Genomic DNA, 12985 nt, shown 5'->3' on the forward strand with positions numbered 1-12985 from the left:
GCCTGACTCTAAAAAGTTTTTTTTATAATCCTATTTATTTATGCCTCCCATCTAACTGGATTGCCCCAGCCACTCGGGGCAGCTTCCAACAAAATGTTAAAACACGAATACCCCCAACATTAAAAACCTCCCTAATTTTCAGATACCAGCATTCAAATCCCAGTGCTACCAGAAATTGTGCAGCCTTGGTAAATTTAATTCTTTTCCTTGACCCCTCATAAGTAAAATAGAAGTACTAGAGACCCAACTCCAGGATTTTTGCAAAAGCAGAACAAGGAATACTGCAAAGTTTTTCTTTCTTTCTTTCTTTCTTTCTTTCTTTCTTTCTTTCTTTCTTTCTTTCTTTCTTTCTTTCTTTCTTTGTATGCAAATATTACTAATAATCTGAGTAATTCAGTTTTGAATACTCCACAAATATTCTTGCTTGGTCTGGGAAATTATTAGTTTTTATGCAGGAAAGAGAACAAGCCTATTTCTCAATTTTGAAGGACTGTATACAAGTTTTGAAGATATTTGTAGTATCCTTGACATTGATGGAGACTGCAAGTGGCTCCACTCTTCCTATGACGCCAGGTTAAACATTGGGACCAAATGCTATATCCATGAGATGTTACATACTCTCATTTTCTAATATTTACAGCTATCAAGTAGTAGTTTAAAATCAAGCAACACCAAGACACTAAAGATTCTCCTTTTAATTGTTTTAATGACTGGAAGGGCAGCCACCCAAGGCACCAATTGGTTACCCTGAAGTGCTTAATTAAAATGAACTAAAAATCACTTGGTAAAATCTGCTAGACGAGCAAAGAAGAAATGCTCACATATTGGGCCAGTGTCTGGAGTCAGTCTCTCACTCTTGTTTATGGAGGGAGATGATAAGCAGGCCCAGCACATCAGCAGTGCAGGAGCTGACTGCCAAGGGTGCAGTCCTGCTGGCTGATGGGGTCTGCTTTGCCAGAATGTTTCCAGCAGAACACTTGTTTCTCTGCAGTGCAGCTGGGAGGGCGAGAAAGGAGACATAATGTCTCCTTCCCACCCACCTTCCTGACAGTATAGGGTTAAACAAACCAGTTAAACATTAGCCCAACCCCCTGCACTGATTCCGCGCAGGGGCAGGTGCTCCCTGGGTGGGGCTAAGTGCTCGTGGACACAGCCCTAGAAACTAGCAAGTTGCATTATTCATTTAAAAATCTCAGCAGTTTTCGGTTTCTGCAAATTCCTGGGCAGCGCCACATACTTTCTGCTAGTCATACACAAGTAAGGAACCAGCAACAGCTTATGTGTGGCTCAGACTTCACCCTCAGACTTCCCAGTCATACCATAAAGAGGAACGCAATGTAGTATCTGCAGGAGGGATAATGCAATTTGTAGTTAAGTACTGATGTGGTACAAGACATGTTTCAGCTCACTGGATTATGTCCAAGACGAAATCCAATGAGCACAAGTGCTTAGAATAAAAAACAAAACAAAAACAAAGCAAAACTCACATGTTTTAGATAATTTTCACCAAATTTGCATTTAATCCCAGCTATTTCAGAGCTAGGTAATAACATTAAAATGCCTGTTTCAAGACACCTGAGGTGTTTAAGGCTGATTAACCCAGGGGTGGGGAACTGTTTTCAGTCTGTTTTCTCTCATGGGCAACTTTCTAATAGCCACATGCCAGCGATTTGATAAAACCAGAAGCAAAAATGGGCAGGGTCAGAATGGGCAAAACAATGGAAGTGACTCTTACCTTTGCATAATACACTACATTCCAGTCATGTAAAAGTCTAAAGGTTTTCTCTCTCGCACACACCTTCACTGGCCATTCAGCTGAACAAGCAGCATTACCATAGTTCAAAGACAGTTCCAGCCAGGCAAAAGCACTTGAGGGTGCAGAGCTTCTCTCGTCAGGGTGAAACCTAGGCAGAGTCTGAAAGAGGGGGGTCCTAGACTCCCCAGCCCTGAATAAACCTTAAGATGCCTCTGAATCATTTTGGCAAGTTCTCCTCCATGTCACATACCATGTTGTTCAGGGTGGACCCCTGACACTCCAGAGGTTTTTTCGTAGGGAGCAGGGAATTGGTAAGTCCCCTCCCACAACCAACCTTTCACCTGTGATTCACAGAATCCTACCCCATTACTCTGCATCAGCGCTAGTTAACAACAGAAATGTATTTGGATTATGTTTTGAAGAACTTCCTCAAAACCATTGTCTATACTCCGTTTAAAGAGAACCAAATTCTATTAGCAAAATGACAAAACATAAGATTACACAACTAGTTTCCAATTTTAATGTATTTAGAATAAAGTTATATACAATACTTGATGTTATGCAGAACTTCCTATTTTTTAAGTTATAAGGAACATCACATTAACAGCCAGAGGATGTTGCAGTAAGCAAATAGCAAGAGATTGCATCAGGAGGAGGAATATTATTGGAATGTGAGGTTACTGACTGGTCATCATACAGGATAAAGAAGAACTTGCACCTAACATTTAAACTTTCTAACACTTCAAATACTACTTGCATGTTTCAAATGTACCTCCATTTACCATAGATGAAAGAGAAGGCACACAATTGCATAGAACCGCATAGATACATCCAGCCACTTTGCTTTAGTTATTTATACGCTTGTGAGATACTTTTTGATATTCAGTACACAGACATTTGCCAATACTTGAATTCAAGTCCAATAATAATAATAATAATAATAATAATAATAATTTACTTAGGCCCCAGCCACTCTGGATGGCTCCCAACAGAATATTAAAAACACGAAATCAAATGAAGTGCCATATTTAAAGACCAGTGTTTCTAAATGGAAGCAAAGCTTTTTACACAAGGCCACAGGATCACATGCTCTCCTCTCGGAGGAACAGTCTAACTAAACCTAACTGTAGTTAATGTTACACCAGTATTTGCATTTACCACCCTCACTAATGACTAGTGCTCTCTCTCAATTAGGATTTAAAGTCAGCTTCAAACTGTGGTTTCAAATCCAGGTCAGCAATAGCTACCAAGACAGGTGATGGATTCATGCCAAAGAAAGAATACATATGTGACCCACACTTTAGAAATACCCACAACTGGAATCTGCATCATCTACAAAACTCACTTAAGGATTAATCCCTCTTCCCAAGGAAAACTGAAAACTGCAGTTCTGTGCTGGCAGGGCAAGTTTTTATAATACAGCATCTCACAAAACCACAATCACAGAATCATAGAATTGCAGAGTTGGAAGGAACCTCGAGTGTCATCAAGACCTATAGGGGAAAACCTTGGCAGTTCAACTGGTGTGAATTTGATAACCTTTTATTGTGCCAATATGCCCAGGCAGAATAATTGTAAGCTTTGTAAATAGTGTCGGCCAAAAGTGGTATGTCAGAGGTTGAAGCGCTAAAAGCCATATTGGACGCTGCTCATGAACTGGGAAATATGAATACCAAGGCTCTTTAAAAGATGGAAATTTGCTGCCATCACCTATGGAATGGCATGCACTCATAGCCAACAGTGTGAATTTCATCTGTTCTCCAGTTCACTGCCAGCATCTGCAGTAGAAGCTCATTTGCTTTGCTTTCTGAAATGGCCCAGGGCCCCACAATAAACCAAAGCTTGTGTAGTCTTGGCTCTACAGTAGATGCATACTGAGTAAGAGCCCAATAAGTTCTTAGCTAATTTTTGCCCCAACATCACCAATGCACAATGTTATCGCATGCATTTTGGAATGTAATCTGCTGCTCGCACCCCACGGCTACAATCCTATAGGCCATCTGGTGAGCTGGATGCGCAACAAGGTCACTAGCTTTTTCTCCCCACCTTCTCTCAACAGCAGTTTATGCACAGCTTGACAAGTCACTTTGGAAACCAGGCGAGTTCGAGAAGTGCACTGAAGACTCAATCTTTGAGGGGAAAAGGTCAGAACCTCTGCTGTGCATGCCTAAATGAGCCCTCCAAATTGAAGTCTGCAGTTGCAGAAATTTGCTCACTCTTACATTACCAACTTGCTTCTACGGCAAGGATTACTGAAAGAAAGATAGTAAATACCTTTTAAAGCTAGCAGCTTCTGGAGTTCTCTGTTATTGGCAAGATTAAATCTTGAGGAACTCTGCCGTTTTTCTTTCTTCACTACAGGTTGTACAGGAGGTGTTTTGATTTTAGCTATCTGTGTTGCAGGTACAACGGTGCTGCTGGATTTTTTGCTTGCAACCTGTATATAAAGAATAATTAAGACTTCTTAAACAGAAGCAGTCAAACAATATAAAGCAGTCAACAATAGTTTTCACTTCTAATACCATTAGCACTAACTCCAAAGGGGTTTTCTTTTTTGGCTGTCACCACATATTTAAACCTATTTTAGAAAACCTTAAAGGGGACAAGTCCATAATGCCAAGAGACAGTCTCAAAAAGGTAACAAGTGCTGTAAGATTTGCTACACCCAATCCATGATCCAGAAAGGAAGCATCCTTGAGAAAATACCAATGTTCTTTACTTTGGGCAAGCTTTATGAAGCCTCTATTTTTGGCCTCACCCTTGGTGTGTCTATTTCACAAAAGCATAAAAATAAACCACAGTGCACATCTGATTGGACACCTGGATTGCCAGCAGTACATGTGAAAAGGATCTAGGGGGTCTTGGTGGACCACAAGCTTAACATGAGTGTGATGCAGCAGCAAAAAAAAGCTAACACTATTCTAGGCTGCATCAACAGAAGTATAGTGTCCAGGTCAAGAGAAGTAATAGTACCATGCTATTCTGCCTTGGTCAGAAAACATCTGGAGTACTGTGTCCAGTTCAGGGCACCTCAATTTAAGGCGGCTATTGGCAAGCTGGAACGTGTGCAGAGTAGGGCAACCAAGATGATCAAGGGTCTGGAAACCAAGCCTTATGAGGGAATTGGGTATGTTTAGCCTGGAAAATAGGAAACTGAGAGGAGAAATGATAGTCATCTTCAAATATCTAAATGCCTCTCACATGGAGTTTCTCCTGCTCTCGAGGATAGGACCCAAACCAATGGATTCAAGTTACAAGTAAAAAGATTCCAATTAAACATCAGGAAGAACTTTCTGACTGTAAGAGCTGTTTGACAGTAGAACAGACTCCCATGAGAGGTGGTGGCTCTCATTCCTCGGAAGTTTTTAAGCAGAGGTGGGATGCCATCTGTCATGTATGATCTAGTTGAGATTCCTGCATTGCAGGGCGTTGGACTAAATGACCCTCGGGGTCCCTTCCAACTCTATAATTCTATGATTAATGACTTTGTTTAATGTTGTATGCTGCTATACACATTCCAAAAGGATAGGGAGGCAAAGTGGCTAAATATGTCTCTTTAATACCCATGAGGTTCAGCAAGTCTACGATCCATGGACTTTGAAGAAAGAACTACGCTGACTTTCCTGAACCTTTAAATTAGAATTGAGAACTTACTTTGTACCTGCATTATGATATTAGGTAAAGTACACATAGCATTTCAGATTCCAAAAAGCAGTACTTTGTTTACAACAAGCTTGCATCTATTTTTAACACTCTTTGCTGTCACCTTCATTTTAAAGAGGGAAAACTGCTCATCAAAGTACCCTGTGTATAACTGAAAATCAATGCCTACTAGCATTTTTCTTTGACTAAAAGCTTACGGGTTGGGGCTTAACAGCAAGTAGAGTTGCATCAGTAGACTCTTCCCCCACTGCTGCTCCTGCCCACCCCAAAGGGAACAGTATGGAACTTCTGTATTTCCTAAAGAAGAAAAAGTTGCTTTAACCTCAGGAGAGTGGACTATGGATGCACTCTCTGAACTATGTTTGTATTTTCTTCCAATAAACACTTTCTTTCTCATGACTAGTGTACTTTACCTTCTACAGTGGTCTGTTGTCACACCCCCTCATAATTAATATTGTCAGTACTGTAGACCCAATGGAATATGCAGGTTAATATTTTGCCCTCAGGCAAGGAAGGGGGGGAATCCATGGAACTTGGTGTCTTTTTAATAAGGATATTCAATGAATTGTAAATAGGTGTACCGTATTAGTCACACCACAAAGGCTCTTTGGGCAGTTGTGAGCAGGGTCTGCGGATGCACAGAAGGCTACTTAATGACAACTCTAAACTAATTACAGTACATCTGATATGATGCAATTGTGACCATCAGTATTTGGACTAAAGTAAGCAAGACAGATGCAGATGACTTAAAAAAAGATGAGGTCAGAAATAGATATAGCTGCTGCACCAACAAACTACGGCTTTCCATCGCCTCATCTCCTCCTAGATGGTAAAGTCCAGTACCCCAAAACAACAGTAGACTGCTGAGTTTCCCACCCTGCTCTACTTAGTTGCTGCTTGTGGTGTCAGAAAAACTCAACAGTGTAACGACACCACACTTTTTTTTATATATTCTACTTTTGGAATCAGCTAAGCAGCTCCCGCTTTATGTAGTTCCAGCCTAACAGAATATAAAAGTTCAGCTGCAACCCTGGCCATGAATTCATTTTTAATTGGACTTCAGACAAGTTACATGAGACGTTTGAAATATGTTACCCATTTTACTAGTGCTTTCAGATCTACAGAGAAGATAACATAAAAGTAAGCACCACCATGAATTCAAATAAAATTATAAGATTTATATAGGTGTCTATAAATAAAATATTTGTGGGATGCAGCCACTTGTGTTCTCCTTGTTCTTTGAATAGAGGACATTCTCTAGTCTTCACAATCTGGCATTTTTCACAAGCACTTGAAACAAAACAACATATGCTAGTACATTTCCAGAAAGAGAGGCTTAAGATTATACGTAAAATTAGCCCAAAGTACTCAAGACAGATACAGGGGAAGGGAAAGGTGGAGACGTTAAGCCAGGGAATATTGGGCCATGGGAAAGCATCAAACCACCCAATTTCTGCTTTTGAAATAAGCTTTGATTTTTGCACGCTGCAGACATTACAACCAGTTGAACAGATATAAGATTTACCACCTAGCTAATGGATAGCTGCTGTTAAGAAGGCTAAGTGAAGCCAACTTCCATACTGAGCCATTGGCCCATTTACTTGTGCTTCGTCGTGTAAGCATATGTGATTGTAGTGCTGATTCTATTTTCTGGGAAGCATCCAAGTGTATGGTTTCTGTGTATCCCTTTGTTCCCTAGCCATCAGAAATGGCGCCAGGAGAGTCTGGTAGAGCTCTGCATTGTATAACACACAGAACATTCATTTAGCAAGGAATTTTTGCACTTTTTCTGCATCACACCTTTAGCCATTAATGGCGCTTCAGAATATGCACTCACTATATATTTTCATATAACGAGACACAATTTCATACTGGAGACTAAAATGGTTCCCAGTATGTTGATAAATAATTTTACATACATGTACACAAAACAGATTAATATGTATTCAGACAATTTTTAATGGAATATTTAATTGTACCTGCACTATCGTCTTACATTCCAAAATGCACAATTATTCTGCCAGTAACAATTTAAGTGCAGAAACACTTGCATGTTACAGTCCTTGTGGTTTTAGCAACGAAAGATTATCTGCTGTGGGTGCTAGCCATCCCATGGCTTTGTTTGCATGATCAAATCCTGGCTTGTTAAGTCAGGATATGTACAAGCTGTATGTACATGCAGACAGCTCTTTTTCTACCACATTGATTCTCCCTTTGTGTGAACGGTAAAAATAAAATAAATAAAAAATGAGACAGGATTCGGAAGTCATGTTTAAACCATGGCTAACTTCATTTCCTGGTTTGCTTCACTACCCACACAAAGTGAAGACTAAAGCAGCAGCAAAGCGGGATGTGTGGGTGCACACCGCTCATGCGTATCTTGGCTGATTGTGCAAATGTGGCCCATATGTTCAGCCACATCGCTGTCAATTCTCCATTCTCTCTCCACCCTCCTTTCCCCAGCAGCATAGGTTGTCTCTACAGCTCCTTCCCTTCGCAAATCTTATACCAGAAGAGCTTGGCCGCAGTAATTTAGGCATTGGTAACTTCTCAAGATTGGATTACTGCAATGCACTCTATGTGGGGCTTCCCTTGTGCCTGAGCCAGAAACTGTGCAGAGTGCTTCAGCCTAGCTGCTGACAGGAATGAGAAGCTGACTGGATGAGAAACACCTCTGCTTAAAGAGATCTGCACTGGTTGCCCATTTGCTACTGGGCCAAACACAAGGTGTTAGTATATAAAGCATTAGCTGCTTAGCACCAGTTTACTTGCAGAATCACTCCACCGCTTCAATCTCTGGAAATGGCAGGTGTTTTATCTCTTTTTCCATTATGGTTTTAATAATCTTTCTAATGTTTTTAATGTTTTATTTTATATTTGTACCAAGAGGTTTCCTTATTATCAACTGGCATATAATTTTTGGTGAAATAAAGAGGGAAGCACATTTTCCTCTCATATTTTCCTCTGGGAGCTACAAGGGACACATGTCTAGCTGACACAGAAATCACTCTCTTCCTCCAACATGCACAGCAGAAGCTAGTCTCCCCATGCATTGGAGGAAGTGGGCAGAAACAGCCAAGTATTCCAGCCCCAAGTCACAGGCACAGTATCTATCCTGTCCCACTGATTTGATTCTCATCTAGGAAACAGCAAGTCTGCTTGCATGCAGAACTAGCAAGTCATGTTGAAAATTAGGTGCAACAGGGCCCCACCCATGCTGCACCACCAGCATACAGGAAATATAACGAGGCTAGGTGCATACTATTACATCAAAACCCTTTGAGTACTATCCGGCTGCAGTAACAGGGTAAACACTTTTGACACACTTTGGAAACTTTTAAAAGGACAGAGAGATGGGGGGGGGGCTCGTTTAATTTCACTGTAAACAAGTGGAACAGTGACAATAAATTATTTCTATTTCTATCATGCTTAAAAACATTGCTTAAGTAGTTCAGCTAAAGATTTGACAAAAGCATTAAAGAATGTGTTAACAGTAACAGACATATTACTTCCCTATGCCTTTTTATAGAATCAAAGAATTGTAGAGTTGGAAGGGACCCCAAGGATCATCTAGTCCAACCCCTAGCAATGCAGGAATCTCAACTAAAGCATCCATGACAGATGCCCACCCTAAAAATGCCACAATAGTAACACATTCCAAGAGCTGAAATCAGCATTTGTCAGCACACAGAAATGCCAAACCGAATCGTTTTAAAACATAAAATGAGAAAGCTGTACTTTCATGAAAAATAAGACCCAATGGAACTTTTGTATAGGCAAATGCGTACATGATTGCAGCCTTAAGAACAAATCTGTAGAAGGTACAGTACAGTCTGTCATGAGTCACATGAGACATTCATTTCCAAGAGTCTATGCATTGCATCCGGGACGCGGGTGGCGCTGTGGGTAAAACCTCAGTGCCTAGAACTTGCCGATCGCATGGTCGGCGGTTCGAATCCCTGCGGCGGTCCCAGCTCCTGCCCACCTAGCAGTTCGAAAGCACCCCCAAAATGCAAGTAGATAAATAGGTACCGCTTTCTAGCGGGAAGGTAAACTGCGTTTCCGTGTGCTGCGCTGGTGCTAGCTTGCCAGAGCAGCTTCATCACACTGGCCACGTGACCCGGAAGTGTCTCCGGACAGCGCTGGCCCCCGGCCTCTTAAGTGAGATGGGCGCACAACCCTAGAGTCGGACACGGCTGACCCGTATGGGCAGGGGTACCTTTACCTTTATGCATTGCATCCAACTAACTTCCACTCAGGGTAGACCCACTGGAATTAATGGACCTAAGTTAGTCATGCCACTTAATTTCAATGGGTCTACTCTATTAAAAACTGGTACACCACCATACTTTTAAAAGGCAAAAATATAGATCCCCAAACATTGTAGCACAGTTTTCCTAAATGTTCAAAGCACCTGAAGTGTATTATCTCAAGATTTCTTACAACATTCCTGTAAGGTAAACCAGCTCTCTTATTCCCGTATTTCAGATTGGGGGGCAGGGAGAGCTAACAAACAGCAGTTTGCCTAGTTACCCAGAAGTTCATGGTAAAGAGAACAATTTTTAATCACACTTTGAGAACTTCACATTACTGCTTCTCACAAAACAAGGTTACTAAGGCACTTCACTTTTTAGTTTTTAACTGAAAAGTTGCTAGTGATCACAAGAGGGACTGAAAAGCACTGCCAAATATCAGCAAAGGAAGTTATAAAACATCAGTGTAAACATTTTTGAAAGAAAGCAAAACGTTTAAATTTGTAACATTTACCTCCATGTCCAGATTATCTTGTACATCTTTGCTACTTTTCCCACTTTTCCCTGCTTTCGGAGGTTCCTGAAATTTACAGAGACATGTAAGTTTCCCCTACTTAGAAAAAGAAACAGTACAATTTCGGTTACAAAATCCATGAAATAAAATAAATGGCAACACATGCTTACTATAAAAGAGAAGATGTTAGGTTTCCATTTACTCTCTCTTAGCAAGCAGCATAGTTTTCAAATCAAGCTCAACTACCCCAATGCAAGTAAAAGGAAACATGCAATAGTTTTGAAATTTCAAGGAAAGCTGTCAGAAAGGAGATGGAACAGGGATGGGCAATAAAGCTGCAGAAAGTATTATGGCAATCAACCACTGCTTTCTAATTTTTAAGAACAGCTTAGAAATCTGGACAGAGACACTGGGGTCTGAGCAATTTCAAACCCTGGAGAATTATAAGGAGGCTGGATGGCCACAGCTAGTACAGAAGAAGCTCAGGGAATATATCCTACAGTTGCAAAGATGCAACAGGTGATCCATGACATCACCTTCAATACTATGATCCTGAGGTCTACTTTAAACTTTGACCCCATGTGTTCAAACTGAAAACTATGTACAACAGAGAAGAGAAGACATGCAAGTTCAAGGCTCACTCCCATAACTTTGTATGTTTATAACAGCAGGACTAAAGTGTAAACCAGACCTGAGACTTTCCCCTCCCCAGCACTTCAGAACACACCTGACAATTAGAACCCAGGTTAACAGCCATCACAGAGCACCTGGATTTGTTCTTCCCCTAAATTATTTGTTCTTCCCCTAAATTTATTGGGATGTATTTGGCCTGTGCTACAGCCTTTTTTGTCTGTTAGGGTAACAGTGAGATACAAAAGATAGCAGACAGAGTGCAATAAGCACACAAATTCTGAACAGATGTGCAGATGTTGCATGGAATTCAGCACTAAAGGGTCCTGTTAAGTGGAAGAGGAGCCTTTTATCACAGTTTTAGCACTAAAACAAGACTTCTTGGAATGTCTGAAAGAGGCCAGGTTTCTGCCTCAGTTGCCCTGTCAATTAGGAGACAAAGGACAGGTTTTACTTAATGTGCCCAGTCAATGGAAGCCCTGTGCAAGGATTTTTTGCTTGTGCAATAGTTTCCCCACCTCCAGAACCACACACATAGGGAGGACCATTCCATCTGGCAATCACACAGCTTGATCCTATGTATGCTTATTCAAAATACATCTCATCAAGCAGCAGCACTTACCCCCAAGTACCTGTGGATAGGACTGCAGCATTACTTAAGATTTATGCCTAAACATCACTCACTTCAAGGCAATCATGTCTGTGTCAAGATGCCAATAGTTTCCCTACCCAAGCAGGAGGATGACATGTTAAACCTTAACATTTGTTTTAATTGCCTCTTTTTGCAAATACATGACAGAGCCAAATCCAGAAAGCTGACAAGCATATCTGGAAGTTTGTTAGGACATGCCCCAATCAAAATATAAATAAACAAACAACACCGATTCCACCATACCAACTCTGTTGTGTATTTCCCACTGGCCTTAGCCATGCCAGCCTTTGGCATGATAGACTCCCCTCTCCCCTCCAAAAGAAACCCACCCACTGTTTAGCAAGGAATACCGGACACCTCCAGAAACCAACCTCAAAGCAAGGGGTGCTGAGCCGCCCTAAGCCTGCTGCAACAACGAGGAAGACTAAAAGACTTAACTCCCGCGCCACAGTAAACCTGTTAGTCCTTTTTAAAAAAAGCCACAAGACTCTTTGTCGCTTTATCCTCCCAAAGTACAAACTCGTGCCTCTTGCCCTTTTCTTACCCTTTTCGAGATCCGTGTGGGAGCCTGCGCGTAAAATAATGAAGCGCGGCGCGCGTGCGCGGATAATGGAAGGCGCGTGTCTTATGTATACGTGTGTACACAGGGACGCGTGTGTTTTAACAAATCTCCAGGGAAGAAGCAGCAGCAGCTGCTCTCAGGAGGTACATCTTTCAAGCCCTGTGTGTCTTTTCAGATCACCCTCCCCGAAGCCCAGCCAGTACTAGCGACCCCCCGGACCCCCTTTTCCCACCTCCTCCACCTCCCAAACTCCAGCTTCCCCCGCAGGCCTGCCTGCACCCCGCCAGCGACACCCTCCCCGGGGCCTGCTCCTCTCCCAGGACCTCCTCCAGCCCGCGCCTCCTCCTCAGGCCTGACCTGGCTCACTTTCTCCTTCTTGTTTTTATTCGGCATGGCCGGCTGGGTGGGCGGCTGGGGGCCCGCCAGGCCGGAGACTCTCAGCCTCCCACGGCGGGGACGGTGGCTCCCCCTTCCTCCTCTTCTTCCCCGGGGCTGCCGCTGCTACTTCACCGGCCGGCCAGCCGGCCTGCCTCGCCTCCCTCCCGGCGGAAGCTTCTCCCCTCTTCCCTCCCCCCCCCAACCAGCCAACCACCCCGCCTTCTCGGACTCCCAGGAGCGGCGGCGGCGGCAAAGGAGAGGGAGGGAGGAGGCGGCGGCCTCAGTCGGCAACTCTCGCTCCACGGCGGGGCGGGGCCCCTCCTCCATTGGCTGCGCCGCGTCACGTGGCGCCAACGTTGCTCTTCCTCCTCCCCCTCCTCCCCGGTACCTTCCACGTCCCCTCCCCCTCCCTGACGCCGACGCCGCTTTGGCGGAAGAGGCAAACTTCTCCTCACGAAGCCGCGGCGGGGGGGGAGGGTCGGTTTCCCGCCCTTTTCCCCGCCTGCCTGAGGGAAGGAGGAGAAACAGAGAAACCTCAGCCCTATCGCCCCCAAACTGGGGCGGGATATGGGGTGGG

The 12985-nt window shown here is 43.0% G+C and overlaps 1 protein-coding gene across 4 annotated transcripts in view; it reads right to left on the minus strand.

Annotated features, from left to right (window-relative positions):
• Positions 1-12665, minus strand: part of PPP2R5C (protein phosphatase 2 regulatory subunit B'gamma) — a 75748-nt gene extending 63083 nt beyond the window's left edge. Inside the window, exons 1-3 of one of the 4 annotated variants that reach the window (XM_081911950.1) lie at positions 12388-12665; positions 10187-10252; positions 4031-4193 (exon numbers count right to left, since the gene is read on the minus strand). In XM_081911950.1, the coding sequence (XP_081768076.1) occupies positions 4031-4193; positions 10187-10252; positions 12388-12423 (265 nt within the window). In that variant the 5' untranslated portion in view covers positions 12424-12665. Of the gene's footprint in view, positions 1-4030; positions 4194-10186; positions 10253-12387 lie in introns of those variants that run through there. The other 3 variants (XM_081911948.1, XM_081911949.1, XM_081911953.1) reach the window with 3 other exon arrangements.
• Between the last annotated feature and the right edge of the window lie 320 nt (positions 12666-12985).

This window comes from Podarcis melisellensis, assembly GCF_964234715.1.
Source record: "Podarcis melisellensis genome assembly, chromosome: 1".
Taxonomy (NCBI): domain Eukaryota; kingdom Metazoa; phylum Chordata; class Lepidosauria; order Squamata; family Lacertidae; genus Podarcis; species Podarcis melisellensis.